Source organism: Lepidochelys olivacea (genome assembly GCF_965140295.1).
Source record: "Lepidochelys olivacea isolate rLepOli2 genome assembly, chromosome: 3".
In the NCBI taxonomy this organism is placed as follows: Eukaryota; Metazoa; Chordata; order Testudines; family Cheloniidae; genus Lepidochelys; species Lepidochelys olivacea.
The window spans coordinates 15086302-15103826 of record NC_140413.1 but is presented as its reverse complement, the minus strand read 5'-3'; the positions used below and the strand labels follow the sequence as shown (position 1 = coordinate 15103826).

Genomic DNA, 17525 nt, shown 5'->3' with positions numbered 1-17525 from the left:
GAAAAAAATCTGCAAGCAGCCAAGTAGAGAAAAATAATTTCCCCCAAAGCTTCAGTGGACAGTTTGCATACACCCCCAAACCAGTTCTGATGAAACACTGGGAGGGTGTGAGATGAAGCGGGGCTGAATCCAGGTACTGAGGTCTGAGTAGAATGGTTTTGCACAGCACTGCTCTGGCCTTTTGGCAAATTAAATTGTTGAATTCAGCTCTCTAATCTGATTTTAACCCTAATCTTAATTTTCTCTATAGTTTCTGTTCTATCCCTAAGACCTACTACAGAAACTGGTTCTTTCACAAACCTCTCTCCTGTGCCTCAGTCTCTGCAGTAATAAACGTAAAGGCTCCAAATATTAACCTGGTCTCAATTGCAATTTGCTCCCTAGAATCCATTGCCACCAAAACCCCTCACTTTTCAAATATGCTAATAATTTTGCATTTAGTACTTACCAGAATGTCTGCAGAATTTAAAAACTCTGCACCCACTGTAGAGTGGATCTAGTCACAAGTGACCAACAAAAGGCCATCACCTGCTTTTATCTTCCTCCTGGCTCTTCCTTTTGTGTCAGCCCTAAAACCTATATTAGGCACGTAGAGTCTCCCTTTCTCTGTGTAAAACGTGTCTCTCCTATTACTCTTGCTTTTTAAAATGCAGTTTTGGGTATTCTCCTCCATCTGTACTTTTTTTTTACTGCCAGAGGATGTGTGAATCATTGTCTCAGCCCTTATCTTCCATTTCTATCACAAATATCATCATTCTTTTTAATCTCTCAGTGAACAGCCAACACCTTTCCAGTTTTGCTTTTCAGCTGAAAAGTTCTACTCTGAATCAGGGGGTGGAAGAGTGTCTAGGCTCTATGGTTCTTCACTTGCCCCATCTGTGAAATGGGGATAAAAAATACTAGCCCTCCCACCTCCGAAGGGTGTTGGGATGGTTTGTTAGGCTCCAGCTCTGCAACTTTCATAATAGGCCAAATTTTGCACTGGTATCAATGGGTAAAATAGCACTGAAAGTCAATGGAGTTGCACCTGTTTACACCAAGAGAGGATTTGGTCTATTGAGTTGGCATTACTGCATGTGAGCCAGGGTTGCAGAGTTCTGCCCTTTAGAGTGTAAAGCTTTTGGAGACAAGAGCGTTGTTTTCAGCATATTCTGCACAGCATCAAGCATACTCATACATTCAGAGGACTGACTCTCCACTGCCTTGCACCTTGTGGAATCATTTCTACCAGTGCAAGCTGATGTAAATGATTAAACAAGATGCAGGGCCCATAGATTCTAAGGCCAAGAAGAGACTATGATGATTATCTAGTCTGACCTTCTGTGTAACGCAGGCCAGAGGATTTCATCTTGTGATTCCTGCACTGGAGGGAATTACTCTTCCTTATCACATATGTGAGTGCCCTCAAGCCCAGTAACTATGGATGTACAAATAATAACAGCTCCCATCTTACAAAGTGTTGTCTGCCCCTCCTGTGGTGCTGAGCATCCTCCTTGTTCCGCTGATTTTAATGGAAGGAAGTGTCGCTTAGTGTAGCTCAGTTCTGCACAGGATCAGGCCTACTGTGTGTCAGTCACTAGGAGGACACAGAAATGGACATGTGCCTATATTCAAAAGATAAGAGGGCCCAATCCTAGAGCCATCGCATGAGTAGTTCATTGACTTGACTAATACTATTCTCATAACTAAGGGTTGCAGGATGAGGCCATTTAAATTTCTGGACTGGCTGCTCTATTGTCCCTACAAGTAGTTACCATTCTATTTCCAAAAGCCAGTAGAGGCTGGTAAGAATAATCATTACAGAAATGTTCAGACTATGAGACCTTATTCCGGTTTAAGTTCATATCATTTTAATTAGCTCTTCAGAAAAGGCCTGGCACTTACGGAAAATATCCTTAATTCACATCAGATGCTAAATTAGTAATCAAAAATGAATATCATTTGGTCTCAAGCTGGAACTAAAGTATGTTTTGGCATCATTATTAACTGTTAGCAGCAAGTTCTGGAAACAGATGCAACTCTAGATACACTTCATAAATAGAAAACACATTGCAAAGAAAACTCAGATAAAAATATATCTCTACATACCTATATATTTGAGTGTGCTATTTCCTGTCTGTATCAGCCACAAATTCATTCCACTTCAAGTTCCACCTGTTTCTTTCTTTTCTATTGTTTACAAATCTCATACTTCTGAAATAAAAACTCTTTCCCTCTGCCCCAATTTCTCCTGTTTGTTTCCTTTCTCAACAGTAATTTTAAATAAATTAAATGGGGCTCTAGTAAGGACCAGGATTGGGTCCTTCAATTCAATTGGGTTCTGAAAATCAGGCCATTTATTTCAATGTCTAAATATGGATGTAGTTGCCAAATTTTAGGTCACCCACATTTGAAAAAATTGGCCTATATCCTAAAGGCAGGGATCATGCAACACAGCTTCTGGACAATAGCTCCAATGAGAGATTCCACGGTAGAGAGAAGCTCCTATTGATGTTCTACATGTGAGTGCCAAGGGGCAATAATGCCTAGGTAGGATTAAATGGGCAGGAAGCTAAAATGGACAAACTGTGGTTTGCAAAATAAATAGTCCCATTTTTTAAAAAAATACGATGAGTCACAGGTTTAGGTACAAAATGCAAATGACAGAGTTGCTTCTGAACAGCACAAATTTATCTTCATTTTTAGTAAAGCTTTTGAGTCCCACATGACAGTCTCATAAGCAAACTAGGAAATGTGGTCTAGAAAAAATGACTATAAGGTGGGTGCACAACTGGTTGATAATTACTCTTTGAGTAAGATCTTTCAATGGTTTGCTTTCAAACTGGGAGGCATATTGAGTGGGATCCTGCAGGGGTTAGTCCTGAGTCTCGTACTAGTCAATATTTTCATGTATGTCTTATATAATGGAGTGGAGCATATGCTTATAAAATTTGCAGATGACACCAAGCTGGGAGGTCTTGAAAGCTCTTTGAAGGATAGGATTAGAATTCAAAATGACTGACAAATTGGAGAATTAGTTTGAATTCAATAAGATGAAATTCAATAAAGACAAATGCAAATACTTCACTTAGGAAGGAAAAATCAAATGCACAACTACAAAATGGGGAATAACTGGCTAGGTGGTTGTACTGCTGAAAACGTTCTCAGCGTTATAGTGATCACAAACTGAATATGAATCAACAATGTGATGCAGCTGCAAAAAAGGCTCTTATCTTTCTGGGGTGTATTAACAGGAGTGTCATATGTAAGACATGGGAGGTAACTGTCCCTCTCTACTCATCACCGGTGAGGCCTCAGCAGGAGTAATGCGTCCAGTTCTGGGCACCGTACTTTAGGAAAGATGTTGACAAACTGGAGAGAGTCCAGAAGAGAGCAACAAAACTGACAAACGGTTTAGAAAACCTGACCTATGAGGAAATATCTAAAAAACTGGGCAACTCTATCTTGAGAAAAGAAGACTCCAGGGGGGAACTAATAACAGTCTTCAAATATGTTAAGGGCTGCTATAAAGAGGGTAGTGATGACTTTTTCTCTATGTCCACTGAAGGTGGGAGAAGAAGCAATGGGCTTAATCTGCAGCAAGAAAGATTTAAGTTAGACATTAGAAAAAACTTTCTAACTACATGGGTAGTTAAACTGTGGAATAAGCTTCCAAGGTAGGTTGTGGAATCCCTGCCACTGGTGGTTGTTAATAACAGGTTAGACAAACCCCTTTCAGGGATGGTCTCGGTTCACTGGGTCCTGCCACAGAGCAGGGAGGAAAAAGAAAGTGAGGTGGTCAAGGAAGAACTGGCAGAAGGCAGTGACCAAGGAGATTGAATGCGCTGGCGTCATCTGGGAAGACATACCACAGCTAGCAAGTAACTATCATTAGTGGAGGAACTAGACTGCCCAGTGGCACAGCAGGAACTAAGGTCTAAGTTCTGAAATGGGTTTAAAATGAGGCATACATATTTTTTTTCTTTACAGGCAGGTGACCCTTCAATGCTAAATTTCAGTGTTGGTTTTTATGCCCGTTCTAAGTAGTTTTTGTCTGACTTCTTTTCACACATTTTTAATAAGGACTGTGAAATTGGGCTCTAGCTAAAATTTGTCCCTACTTTTTGTCAGGTGTCTTTTAAGAGAAACAGTATGAACCTTTCCAAAAATTGGCAGATAGGCGAATCTTGAGTGGATTTTGTACAATGGGTAGTTTTAAAAAGAAATATATAGGTTTTTAAGAGTCTTTTTGCCACTGTTTTTTTAAAAATGAAAGTTTATCTGTCAGAGAGTGAGGCATAAAATCTTCTCATTCAGAGAAATTCAAAATGGATGCCATCTCCCATCATTCTCTAGGTCTGGAGACTGAGGCCACACATCAAACTGCTACAGTTCACAATGCTAAGAGGGGTAGTGTGGTGAAGAAGGGAAGGTTGAGCAGTAGTCTGGTGTGTTGTAGGGGATGCTTTGGTAAAAAGGGGTGCTGGAAGGCTAGCATCCCCTGACAGACAGAGTTAAGTTTATGATCTGTGAGGTATGGTAACTGTGGTAATGGCAGGGTGAAGGGGCGGATGGGTGTGCCTGTGGTTTGTACTGTTAGTTGGCTGTCTTATTTCCTTGCTTTTGTGTCAGGTACCGTAAATGTTTCATGACTAAGTTCTTGTGTATTAATGTTACTACTCTTTTAACATTTATTGGCCAAAGTCTGCAATTGTTGAAGGCCTTGATTCTGCAAGTCCTTGTGTGATCTGCAGGATGGTACTTGGGCAGTTAGCCTGAGTCGCTAGCTGCACCACTGCGGCCACACTGCTACTTTTAGGCATTAGCTCGAGCAGAGTGAGCATATGTATGTTGTCTTGTGCTGCCAATTACACCAGCTGTTGTGTAGACATACCCTTAAAATGTGTTAGCTGGCATGTGCTACCCAACACCTTCTCACCAAGCTTGAATATCGGTCTAAACAAAGCCATGTAGGCAGGCAGCAGGGACTAGGGTGATATAACGTTGATATATGTGAGACATAACTGTGAATGTGGCCAATGGGAATGTGGGTGTGGCATGTGAGGCCTGAATCATAGTATTATCATTTGTCCTCCCATTTGTTGATAAGCAATAGGCATTCATTAAAGTGCTCTTGTATATTTCTAGCAAAGGTGATAATCAGTTCTCTGCCACTGTACTAAGAAACAATTATTTTTCTCTTCAAGGCCTTGTAATACTTTGGTTCTAAATAAAGTAATTTCTCCCTCATGCAGGAGGGTGCCTGGACTTTTTTTGTGCTCCCAGGAATGTAATTTTTCTTCTAAAAAGCCTGGTTCTACTCTGAAAAATGGCTCTGTACAAATGGATCAAATGGAGGAGGATCCAGTTTTCTCAGTTTACAAGTGATACATTGGTTGTTGTAACTGCCAGCCCGGCAGACTCACGCTAGGCTCTTTCCTTCTGATATCCCTTCACCAATAATGAAGTGCAGTCCAGTTTTTGCGCTCAGTTACACCTGTGCATCCCCACTGCATTCAGTGGTGTTGCATAAGTGTTTCTGTCTATCTATATTTGTGCTGAGGGGCAAACCATTATATCTGAGCATAGTGCAATCATTAGTGATTTTACACCCTCATCTCATAGGGACGCATTGGCCCCATTTTACAGATGGCAAAATGAGGTACAGAATAGATTAACTGACCTGCCCAAGGTAATACAGGGAATTTGGCAGGAATTGAGACCAGTTCTCTTGAATCCCAGTCCAGTGCTCTATCCACAAAACTATCCTTTCTTATCTCACCCTTCTGTGTGGTTGGACAAGTGTAACTGAGGCCCCAAGGTTGGGACTTAGTTAACAATAGGGTTGAAAATGTGGGACAAGGACTAGAATCAAACTCCCCTCCCAGAGCTGGGTTGGTTCTGCTGGGCTAAGAGGAGTAAAAAACAGTACAATTTCTTTTGTTTCCAAAAGCCAGCAAATAGGAGCTGGAATACACCCAAGGAAAGCACATCTCTTGGGTAAGAAGGTGGCAATTTTTGCAGTCACAAAACCACACTTTAACATTCCACTCCACACTTTATAAACAATACGGGCCAGATCCAGCCCTCGCTCATTTGCCACCATGCAGTGGAATTCACTGCGTTGGGGCGTGCAAGCAGGGTTCCAGAGTTTTCAAATTGTGCTACAATATGTCTCCTTGCTGTTTGAGAGTCAGCTCTAGTCCTCAGCCTAAGAAAGCCACAGGCAGCCATTCTAAATGGTAGTGAGTTAACACGCAGTATTACGGACAGTCTCAGATATTGGTGACAGATCAAAATCCTCTTTGGTAGATTCAGAACTAAGTGACAAAGCCAGCTTCCTATGCTTGGAAAAGACAAAAACCGAGAGATAGGTTGTTCACCAGAAGGTGAAGGACAGGAGAAGTGAGGATAGCTTGTTGTGGAATAAAACAGAAAAGTACTGCATATGGTCCTATGATGTATATAGTTAGGTCTTTTAGCCATTATGCATGCGCCCCACATGCTAGGCACTCACGTTTGAATACACACTAACAAGGAAGGGCTTCAGGGCAAGTAACTTGTACAGATGCTGCAGTCCCAGTCTGGGCCTTTCCCTGCAGGTATTGCTGGGGGCAAAATTGCAAAAATAACTGCTTTGACCACACAGGGCTGTACAGACCATCAGGGGACTCAAATGAAAGAGAAATCAATCTAAAGCCAAACACATCATTTCCTCAAAATAAAGTTAATTTTGTTTTTAAACCAAATGAGCATCACAAGGAAAGGCCAGAAGGGCCTGTCGGGCTTTGCCAGAACTGTTGACCCATATGGAAATGCTGCATTCTCTGAAAACCCAGAGAGCACTAAGGCCAGAGAGATCTTTGCTGCTATTTGTTTGAGAAACAAAGCTTTCTCCCTCCAAGATGAAAGAAATAAAGGAATTTAAACTAATCAAATCCTACATGCCTGTTGGCTGACATTCAGTTTGTCCATGATGCAGCTCAGTGAAGTGAGTAACGTTTACAGTGCTCTGAGCTTTGTAGAAGGGAGAAAACAAGACAGAAAGAAATTCACCTGGCTGCAAGTCAAACAGGTGTATGGGGCTAGAATCTGAGACTGTAACAGTGTCTTACAAACATGAAAAAATAGAATAAGACCAATTCTTCATGCTTTACTAATGAATTGTAAAGGTTTTCTTTAAATTACACATGCTTTTGGCAGATACCTCACCAATATTTCCACACCTGTCTGTTTAGAATTTTAATGCTCCAGCTAAGACACCTTCCCCTATGGCTCCCCAGACTAACAAAATACACAAGGCCTGCCGTTCCGTTTTTGTATGTTATAGTGGGGCAACCGGCTTACTTTACACAGCTGAATTTACCTTTGTGACCACTTGAACTACATGGGTGTATGCGTATTTGTCTGATAATAAGTGTCAGTGCTATATAGTGTGTGTGCCTAAGAAGATTTCCTCTCTCCTTCATCATTCCAAGGCACAATTTGTCCAGTCTTCCCAGGACTGCTCTGTACCCTAAAGTGACTCAACCAGTTTCTGATAGAGATCTTAATCACACATTAAATAAGGGAATTAGCTATCTTGAGCTACTGAATTGAAATAAGCAAGAGTGAGCCTTAGGACTAAATATTAAATAAACAGAGGCCCTTGACAGTAAGTCAAATCTAATTTAGGAGACAGAAGTCAAAAAAATTAAAATATCAAAAATATGGAGAAATTATCATAGTTGCTTCGTAACAGATAGATAAATGGCCCCCTGTTGAAAACAGTGTGATTCAGTAGTTGAAATCAGACAGTTAAAGATAACCTGACTTAAAATGGACCTTCAGTCACTCCAAACTACATGCTCAGAATAGCACGGCAGCACTTTAATTTTTGAATCAAAACCTTTAAAAGAAAGAAATTTTGACCCCTTCACAGTTCAGAAACTCTGGTACCACAGACAGATCTTCACTTTTGCTGCTAAGCTGCATTTGAGGGCAGATAGCTTCTGCATAAGCAGCCTCAACCTTTCCTGTTCCTGTCTGCATAAGTATTTTAGCTGAAGCATGGTCTTTACCTGAGAGGCGTCTGGGCACATCGGTGATGGCAGGAAGGCCTGTGCCTCGTGAAGAGGACAGGGGAGTTGTGGAATGAATGGATGGTGAAGTCATCTGGCTCAAGTAGGATGGGTAAGACTGGTCATATGACCATGGAGGGGATGATTGTGCCTGTCTGGGGTCTAAAAAACAAAACAAAAAGAGAAAATTAAAAAAGAAATGAAAAGGTTTAGGGACACCAGCAGCTTAATCAATGAAAGTGGCATTATAGAATCTAAGCACATGGATGTCATGAAAAATGAGAATGCTTGACAAAGAAGAATTCCCAGCACCCTTCCCTTCTCCCTGGCTCTGAGTTTTTCACCTTGGAAAATAATATGGCGGGAAATGCTCAGTGCAGAACAAAGCACTTCCTCTGAATTTCTAAAGCAGTAGCAAGCAGAATTTAAAATGATGTAGTCAATGTTCCATAAATTCCCATACTCTCTAATCCAGTCCTAATAAAGCATTCCACTAGCAGCTCAGAGCTGTGTTAACATCCTCAGTGTGTGTGGTTTTTTGTTTTGGGATTGTTTTTCTTTTTTTAATGCTGCAGCTGAACTTAAAACTGGCTTTTTGGGAGGGAAGGAGAACTAAAAGTTGATGGCCACATCTGTCAAGTTGTTATCCAGTTTTCAACATTAAGCAGAAGCATTTTCAGCACCGAGAAAGTGATCCAAGAAGGAAAATGTCATTAATCCTATTAGCATCTGTCCAAAAAAAATCACGTTTGGATTCTAGTCCGATTACCTGTAATCACCATCAATATCATCTGAAACTGAATGGTTTGGGGGTAACCACTGAAAGTTAATTATGACTTTTCTAATTTTTACAGCTTGCCTTGGAGGGAATGATTCAAGGACATGAAGATTTTCTTTTCCACTAAAGTTCTGGTGGGCTGCATTGGGTGAGAGAAGAGGGTGGGCAGTTCTATTTTCCTACTACTAGGTTTTGTAAACAATTTTGCTTTTAGTCAATAACCGGTGATTCACTGCTGACAGGAGGAATTACTCATCAACATTTATTTTTTTCTTTTACATTGGTGAAAACCCAACAGCATTTCCTAGCTAAGAGAGTTTGTTGAGAAAGCTAGGTGGTACGCAAGAGAACTGCATGCCTCTGGATTGCTTTATACCTACTGCAACGCATCCATATTCTCTCTACTATTTCCAAAGTAGCAAATCAATCCCAGTTTACCTCAAGAAGTTGCTACATTTGAGCAGTGTCTCAAGGCTCCACTTTGTTGACAGAAACACAAAATCTGAATGGCATAAGCAAACCCCTCCTCATTTTTTTTTCTTCAGGAAATTCATCTTTAAAAAAACAAAACAAAACCCTCTTTCTGCTCTTCCACATGGCAAAACCTTGTAGTGTCAGCTATTTCTTGTTTATTTTTTCTGTTCAGACATGATTTGTTTGAAGAGATGTCTGGAAAGCAGATACTTCCTTGAAGCAAAATAACTATACAGATACAACCAAAAAAAAAGCCCCTTCTAATTTAATTTTAAAAGGATTTTCCTTCAGTTTGTCGTTTATATTAGAGTTGAATAATATAAATGGTTAACATAAATGCTCCTCAGAAATCTGAAGGACACTTGATTGTTAAATGTAATGAACTTCTTTGTTTTCACAATTTCAAGGCTAGGGCCCTATAGATTGGCACAACTTCAAATAGGACTGGCTGTTGTTATATCTGATATTGACACTTCTTTCTGCCTCATACCAGTACTGTAATCCACTATTCAATGAATAGTAAGCAAATTTAAACTGGGGGGTGGGGGGGAGCTTATGCACAGTGGCAAAACAGTATCAAAATTAATGATGGGTCAGGACCAGAACCTCAAAACCAAACTCCTTCAAATTCCAGGAGGTTTTCAATCCCAGTCTTTGAATCCAAATGACGGTCCCTTATAGTTTTGATTCACATCTCATACTGGAAGGGGCTTAATTTCTATTTCAAATGGGGAAGAAATATCCTAAGAATGGATGTTCTCACAAGATTTGGGCCCAAGACAGTGAGACCCTCACGCAAACAGTTGCTCTCATGGGATTTCTGCCACTCACAATGGTAGAAGTCGCATGGGAGCAGAAGTCCTTTCCACATTTGTGCACCATCACACCTTCATAGAATCATAGAAGGTTAGGGTTGGAAGGGACCTCAGGAGGTCATCTAGTCCAACCCCCTGCTTGAAGCAGGACCAATCCCCAATTTTTGCCCCAGATCCCTAAATGGCCCCCTCAAGGATTGAACTCACAACCCTGGGTTTAGCAGGCCAATGCTCAAACCACTGAGCTATCCCTCCCCCCCTAAACTCAACTCATATCCTAGTCCTCATTTGGCCTGGGACCCTAAAATCTAGCCTAACCCTAGATCTAAATATAGCCTCTTTGGCTCATCCCATCTTAAAATAAGAATAAAGGCTTTAGCGTCATGTAAACTGATTCTTATTTTTGATACTTGATTTCAGCAATTCACCATTGTAACAGTATGAGTTTTAAAAGCAAAAATTATTTTAGAATATCAGAGGAGGGACTCTCTTTTGGTTAATCCACTGGATTGGGACTCAGGAGATCTGGGTTCAATCTTGGCTTTGCTAGACATAGGTGCTAGAAGTAGGGGTGCTGCTGTACCCCAGGCTTGAAGTGGTTTCCATCATATACAGGGTTTACAGTTTGGTTCACTGGCTTTCAGCACCCCCAGTATACAAATGTTTTTAGCCACAAACTCCCAATGTGACCGTGGGCGCAAATCACTTAACCTTTCTGTGCCTCAGTTCCCCAGGATACTCTCTTTCTCCTACTCTTTATCTTGTCTGCTTAGTTGGTAAGCTCCTTGGAGCACAGACTGTTTCTTACTATGTAGCTAGCACGATGGAGCTCTGATCTTGGTTGGGGCCTCTCAGTCCAGATAGCTCAGTGCAGAGCCGACCCATGCCTGCTGATAGTGGGGGGATACAGTGAGGGGAGTGGCTTCAGCAGATATTACTGAGCATGCTCAGTTCATGTGAGCATGCTCAGTACAAAGCCAAGCAGCAAACGGGGGGGATATATGACCCCGCATGCCCCCACCCCATGTCGCCTCTGACTCAGTGGAAACATATTCCAACGTGACCACTTCTCAAATGAAAGTGAAAGTAAGCTCAGTTTGAGCTCTGCAGAGAAATGAGGGCCCAGTTCATCACTGATTAGAAAAGGAAGCAACTGAAAAGAAAAAACTGAAACCAAATCAAACCCAGGCAACAGTTGATAGAAAAGTTACTACTGCAGTTGAGAGTAACTGCTTGGGAGGAAATCAGGGCTGCGCCAGAATGGATAGTTATGAGACTTCCTCGCCACCGTAAGTCAGAGCTGAGGTCACCATTGGGGCAGGGTGGAGAATCTTGTCCTGTGGCTAGCTGACTTTGTTCACTGTGCTTGGCCTGTTAACAAACAGGAAACTGAAGTTTCTAACTTCTGTGAGCAGAAGCGTTCAAAGCAATGCCACCTCATTAAGAACAGCAGGTGTTTGTGTGTGCATGTGCGGAGGGCTGGTGGGGCCGGGGCGGGGGAGCTGCACTTGTGCTGCCTGTCAAAGATTACTTGCAAAGCCGAACGGTAAATTGCACTCATCTCCCCAAGCTGGGCTGAACGCGCTCATTAACCAGGCTAGATGGGAAATTCAATGCACAAACTTCAAAAACAACTGTTAGTTGTGCAGACCGCTGGCCAGCTGGGGACCCACAATGCAACATTCTGTGGCACGAGGAGCTAGTCTACACTAGAAGCATTACAGCTGTGCCGATGCAGCACGTCAGGTGAAGACTCTCTATGCTGATGGGAGAGAGCTCTTCCATTGGCCTAATAAAACCACCTCTGCGAAACCAGAGGGAGACGCTCTCCTGCTGACATGGTGCTTTCCAAACCAGAGGTTAGGTTGCTGTAAGTTATGTTGCTCTGACGGTGGCTTATTCACACCCCTCAGTGACATAAGTTATACCGACGTAACCTGTAGTGTAGACAAGCCCTAACACAGCTCCCATCAAATGCCACTGGAGCAGGAACTTAGGCCACAAGAGATCAAGCAATCCTATTTGTTTGGGGTTTTTTCCACATACGCCACAGTCTGTACTGAAAACAGAGCCATATATGGAGGGGAAACCCAGCCCCTCCAAGCCTCACGGCGCGTATTCATACCCCAGAGTTTGCTCCCAGATCAATGTTTTCTGGGACATGTGGCAAAGCTGGGCATAAAGACTTAAGAGGGAATCAGAAGGAACTTTTTGAGAGTTCCTTTTTCTTTGCTTGTGTGCTGAGTGATCACTTAGCCTGGATACACGGGGTATTTAGTATGCACTGGTGAAATACATACAAGGGCCTGTGAGCATATTAGTGGGAAGCTTTTTCTGCCTTCTGTACAAGAAGCAAATTCTCTTGTTAGTTCTAACCAGGGCGCTTGTGAGATTTGCCAGGTGATCAGGCAGCTTCTGGGTGTCTGGGGGCCAGAAGCTTTGGATTGTCACATGAAAGATCATTGGTGCTTACAAATGCAGCATCTTTCCAGTTCTTAAAAGCCTAGAACATATGAGAAGTCCCAGAGCTGTTAACCAGAGGGAGTATGACTCTGCCTGAAGGAATCTCCAGAATACAAGAAAATAAAAAAAGCATACTGAGCAGGTCGGGGGGGAGAAGAGAAATAACCCACCCAGCTGTCTTGATGGCAATATGCAAATACTGAAGAAAGGCAGAGCACAGTGAGGTGACCAAAGCCAGGCGTTCAGGGCTAACATATTTCTGCACTTCAAAATTTGGAGTGATTACTAATAGCAATCCTCCTTTTGTAAACATTTTTGTTATGCCTGTGTGGGTGTGAAGAAAAGTGGTGCTTTCATAAGTCATTCACAACAGGGCACAGCTTGCAAATACTCCTAAACTTCATGCACAGATTGGCTGAAACAAGTCAGCCGGGGTGAGGTCTAAACTAATACGCACACAGCTACTTCCTGTTTGCACTTCCAGGTAAAGTTTCTGTGAAGCAGGAAATATCAAATATTGCATATTATTTCATTCCTAGGCTTCGTTGCCACATTCATAGTTACGGTTGGTAGATTTACATACTATTTGACTGTCGCTTCTGTGGTCTACTGTATACATCTTAGTGGATTCTTGGGAAAACAAGGGTGTTTAGAAAGTAGTCAAATGTTGGTTGGACTGTGCAAAATTAAAAATCAATGTCCCAATTCTCCTGTCAATTACACAGGCTTTCCCAGGTAAGTAGCCTTTTGCAATGCTTTGGCAATATGTTATGAGAGATCTAGAGTGAAGAGAAATCAATTTTCCATGCTCCAAACTGAAAGAGTGCTGAAGAACATGGTCACCAGATACACAGGGTGACCATTTCTCACTGTAGAGCAGTGGTCCCCAAACTGTGGGGTATCCCGTCCCCCCCCCAGGAATGCAAAGGAACGTTCGGGAAGTGTGGAGGCGCCCGGGCCAGCCCCCATGAGGGGTGGGGAGCAATGTTCCCTCTAATTTTTGACAGGCCGTGTGCGTAAAAAAATTCTTCTGTGCACATTTTTGTGCTTCTGTGCACATTTTTGTGCGTGCAGTGTTACGCCGTGTGCGCAGGGTTTAGGATCTGTGTGCGTGCGCACACGCGCACAGTTTAGAGGGAACAGTGGTGGGGAGGGAGCGCCACCCAGCCCCGCTCTTCCCCCCAACTCTGCTCTGGCTCCAGCCCCAATCTCAGCTCCTGGCCCACAGCCCCACTCCCAGCCCTGGCTGGGCGCAGACAGATTACATTACGGGTAAGGGAGAGGTGTGATATAAAAAATGTGGGGTCCACTGCTGCCGAGTCTAAAACCTAAAAGAACACGTGCGCGCGTGCTTTACGCAATCATTTAAATTGAGTCCCTGTCATCCATTCAACCCCGGTGCCACGTCTGTTTGCTGACTATATTAATGCTACTGCTCATGCTGAAAAACAAGCAGTCCGGAGCTATCTTTTGTAAATATTTAAAGTAAGATATCCTCAATTATGGTCCCAACAAAGCAAAGACTACTCTCTGCATGAGTAAATGGGCTATTGTAGAAAACTCTCTTCTCTGAGTTTCTCGTGGACTCTTAAAAACTCTGGGCCAGATCCGAATCTCCAGGAGTAATTCCACTGATGTCAAGTCTAATGGCATTACTCCTTGACTGACACTGGTATAAGTGAGACCAGATTTTGGCTTTCAGTCTCTAAAATCACCCCACCACCACCACCAACAATCCCTTAAGAGTCACATTTCCTAAAGAAAAAAAACCCGAAACTGCTCTTGCTAACAGAGCAACTCGACAGAGGGTCACCATGACAAGTTGCCAGTAGCTTGCAGATGCGATGGAATAGCATAACATGCAACAGACTGCAGTCACCTCTGTCCACAATGCAGAGCTGCAGCCAACAGCTCCCACTACTCTATGTTTATACATACATCCAAGCATGCTGGGTCCTGTAGTTTCTATGGGCCACATCTCTGTATTAAAGTAAAATGCAGCCAAAACTTGTTTCTCCAGACTAAATTCTGGACAATCCTTATGGGTAAAATTCAACCCAGTACAAACAGTCCAACACTGGGTTCAAATGGCACAGAGGGCCTTGTGCTTGTGCTAATCTTCCCCATTTGATGATAAACCAAAACTGCTGCTAAGGGGCTAAAGGAAGCAGTGTTCTCAACAAGCTAGTCCACAAACCTTTACATAGATTTTGTAGTAAATGGAACTCGCTCCGTTCCATCAAATTCCTGACAATCTACAACAAATTTCTACAAAGCAATGATGCTGGTTCTAGAAAAGCATCCTGCACAGAAAAGAAGGCTCTCTTTTTTTCTCTGGGTGGAATTCATCTCTGTGTAGATGGTCAGTACAAGGCTTATCAATATTTAACACCTCAACATTGGAGGTAAGGGGGACTTCACTGGTGCAGAAGCTTTGTGCTGACCCTCTGCACAGGGATGATTTTGCTCTCTGCCCGTACTCCTGTTAGTCTGTTTGCCTTCTAAGAACATTTCAGCAAAGAGCTTCCTTGGCCTGACAGAGCAGATGAGTTCTCCCAGTGACTGCAGTATAAGTAAGGATGGTAGGATCCAGCCCTAATTGCATTAACTCTGCCTTCTATCACCCTACATGTAATAAATGTCATGAGTTAATGATAGAGATTGCGCCGTCTTTCCCCAGTCTGAAAAATGAAGTTAAATGCTGCTGGGCAGGGGGAAGGGAGTGGGGGAGAAGCATGTTTCACACAACCTGCCTTTGAATGCTGTTATTTCAGTTACTAAAGTCACAGATTGCCTATAGATCAGATGGTGCCATAGTGGTGATGGAGCATGAAACCTCACTTAACTCCCACTTTACAGTTTCTTCTTTGCAGCTGAGATTCCACTACTCACACTGACCGCATTCTTGCCATTACGCCTGTGGCTTTTCCCATCTGATAGAAGCTAATCCTCACTGGTTGTATTTTAGAAAAACAACAGTTTTTCTTGTTTCATGTTTAAGAATTGATGCAACAGTTCGCTGTCTGAATGGGAGGGTAATTTGATACGTGAGCAAGTTGTTCGAGTTCCACTTAAAAAAAAAAAAAAGGTAGCAAATATACCAGGAACTGAATGTGAGTAGACATGAGGCTTGATTTATGAGCAATATGCAGGGTTCAAATTGGATCTGCACTACTTCAGCAAAGGTATCTGCTTATTGGATGATTTGTTTTTTAATGACCCTTCGATGTTGCTTTTGCAGAATAATAGTTAAAATGCCATGTTGAATAAGGACAAGTCTGTGCTAAGCTAAGCTATGCTTCCACTGAAACAAACTGGTCCTTCAGCAGGTTCAAGAGCGTGGTGTATTTTAAAAAAAACCACCAGTATTCAGATACTATAGGAAAACAAATAGAACCCAGAAAAAGAAATGTAACAGTAAACCAGCAGATGTATTAGCACACATTCTTAATTCTTTACTACTCAGATAGGAGATGGCCAGGTTCTAAATACTATTTATGTTTGATTATGCAATCATTATGCAAAACCTAAACTGGAATTAAACAAAAGAAGTTTAACTGTGCTTAACTGTGTTACATACTGGCTTTCAAAATAAGGAAACAATTGTGTACTGCTGCAGTTAGTAGGAACTAATGGTTTTCTTTTATCTTAATTGCAGGGTAAAAAATTACCAAACGAAGGCATTTACAAAGCAACACCTAGTTAATTTTATCAAATGTAATAAAAAGCCTTTCTTTCTGTACAAAGGTTACTTCTCTTTTATTACACAGCCAAATCCTACTCACTCAAATGACCTTACCAAGAGAGCAATGGATAGAAAAGGCTAAGTTGTTATTGATTCATTTTTGTGGGTATACACCTATTGCATAGCATCCATGTTACCTGGAGAAAATACAGCACCAAAGGAAAGCACAAACAGCTCTTTACTCAGGCTGTACTACCCCCAAATAAGCACAAATTCAGCAATCTCCCATGGTCAAGCTATTGATTGATCAAAGAGGTGTGCCTCACTCAGCACTCTGAGCTGTAAACCTTGTCTCTCTCAGGCCTATATTCCTCAGCAAGGGACTCCACTAACTGCAGTACTTGCAATCCCCAAAAGTGCACCAAGGGACTTTCAGGAAAAGCACCACCACCAACATGGTAGAATATGGGGAGAGAAGTGTTCCCTAAGGCAGCCAGGCTCCAAAGTATATAGGGTTACATAGATTAGAATCAACATGATGAACAGCACCCAAAAACAGATAGGGAAGACAGTGCAATTCATGGAGCACAGATGTACCAGGCTCTCACTGATGGCTCTATTAAGCAGGTGGGCTACCATAATGCCAGCAAGTAGTCTTCAATGGCTGAGTGCATTGCATTCATACAAGCAGTGGCGGACTGTGGCAAGGGCTGTGACAGCAGGGAGAGTCTGCAGCCCCTTAACTAGCTGCAATTTTTTAAAAGTGGTAGGAGTCATTGCTGCTGCTTGGGGAAATGACAGCCATCAGGAATTCAACAGTGCCCAACAACTGTGAATCTCTTTGGCAAGGAGAGGACGTACTCCACAACTCCATAGAGAAGTCACCCCTTCCCAGTTCAAGTCGCTTCCCTCTGCCCCAGCAGCACCAACCTCAGTCTTGGGCTATGTCTACACTAGTACTTTTGGCAGTAAAACTTTTGTCAGTCAGGAGTGTCAAAAAACATGTTTCACCAACAACAGCGCTGGTGTAAACAGCGCTGGTGTAGACAGCACTATGCCGGCACCAGACTCTCTCCCAGCAACATAGCTACTGCTGCTCATTGGGGGGTGGTTTAATTATGCTGCTGGGAGAGCTCTCTCCCATCAGCATAGAGTAGGGTGACTAGATAGCAAGTGTGAAAAATCGGGACAGAGGGAGGGGGGGTAATAGGCATCTTTATGACAAAGCCCCAAATATCAGGACTATCCCTATAAAATGTGGACAGCTGGTC

General features: G+C 42.5%; 1 protein-coding gene across 3 annotated transcripts in view; it reads right to left on the bottom strand.

Annotated features, from left to right (window-relative positions):
* The window catches only part of RUNX2 (RUNX family transcription factor 2), a 281113-nt gene that overhangs the window by 112935 nt on the left and 150653 nt on the right, over nucleotides 1-17525 (bottom strand). For all 3 annotated transcript variants that reach the window (XM_084624547.1, XM_084624548.1, XM_084624549.1), the window contains one exon: nucleotides 8040-8201. In XM_084624547.1, the coding sequence (XP_084480673.1) occupies nucleotides 8040-8201 (162 nt within the window). The remainder of the gene's footprint in view (nucleotides 1-8039; nucleotides 8202-17525) is intronic.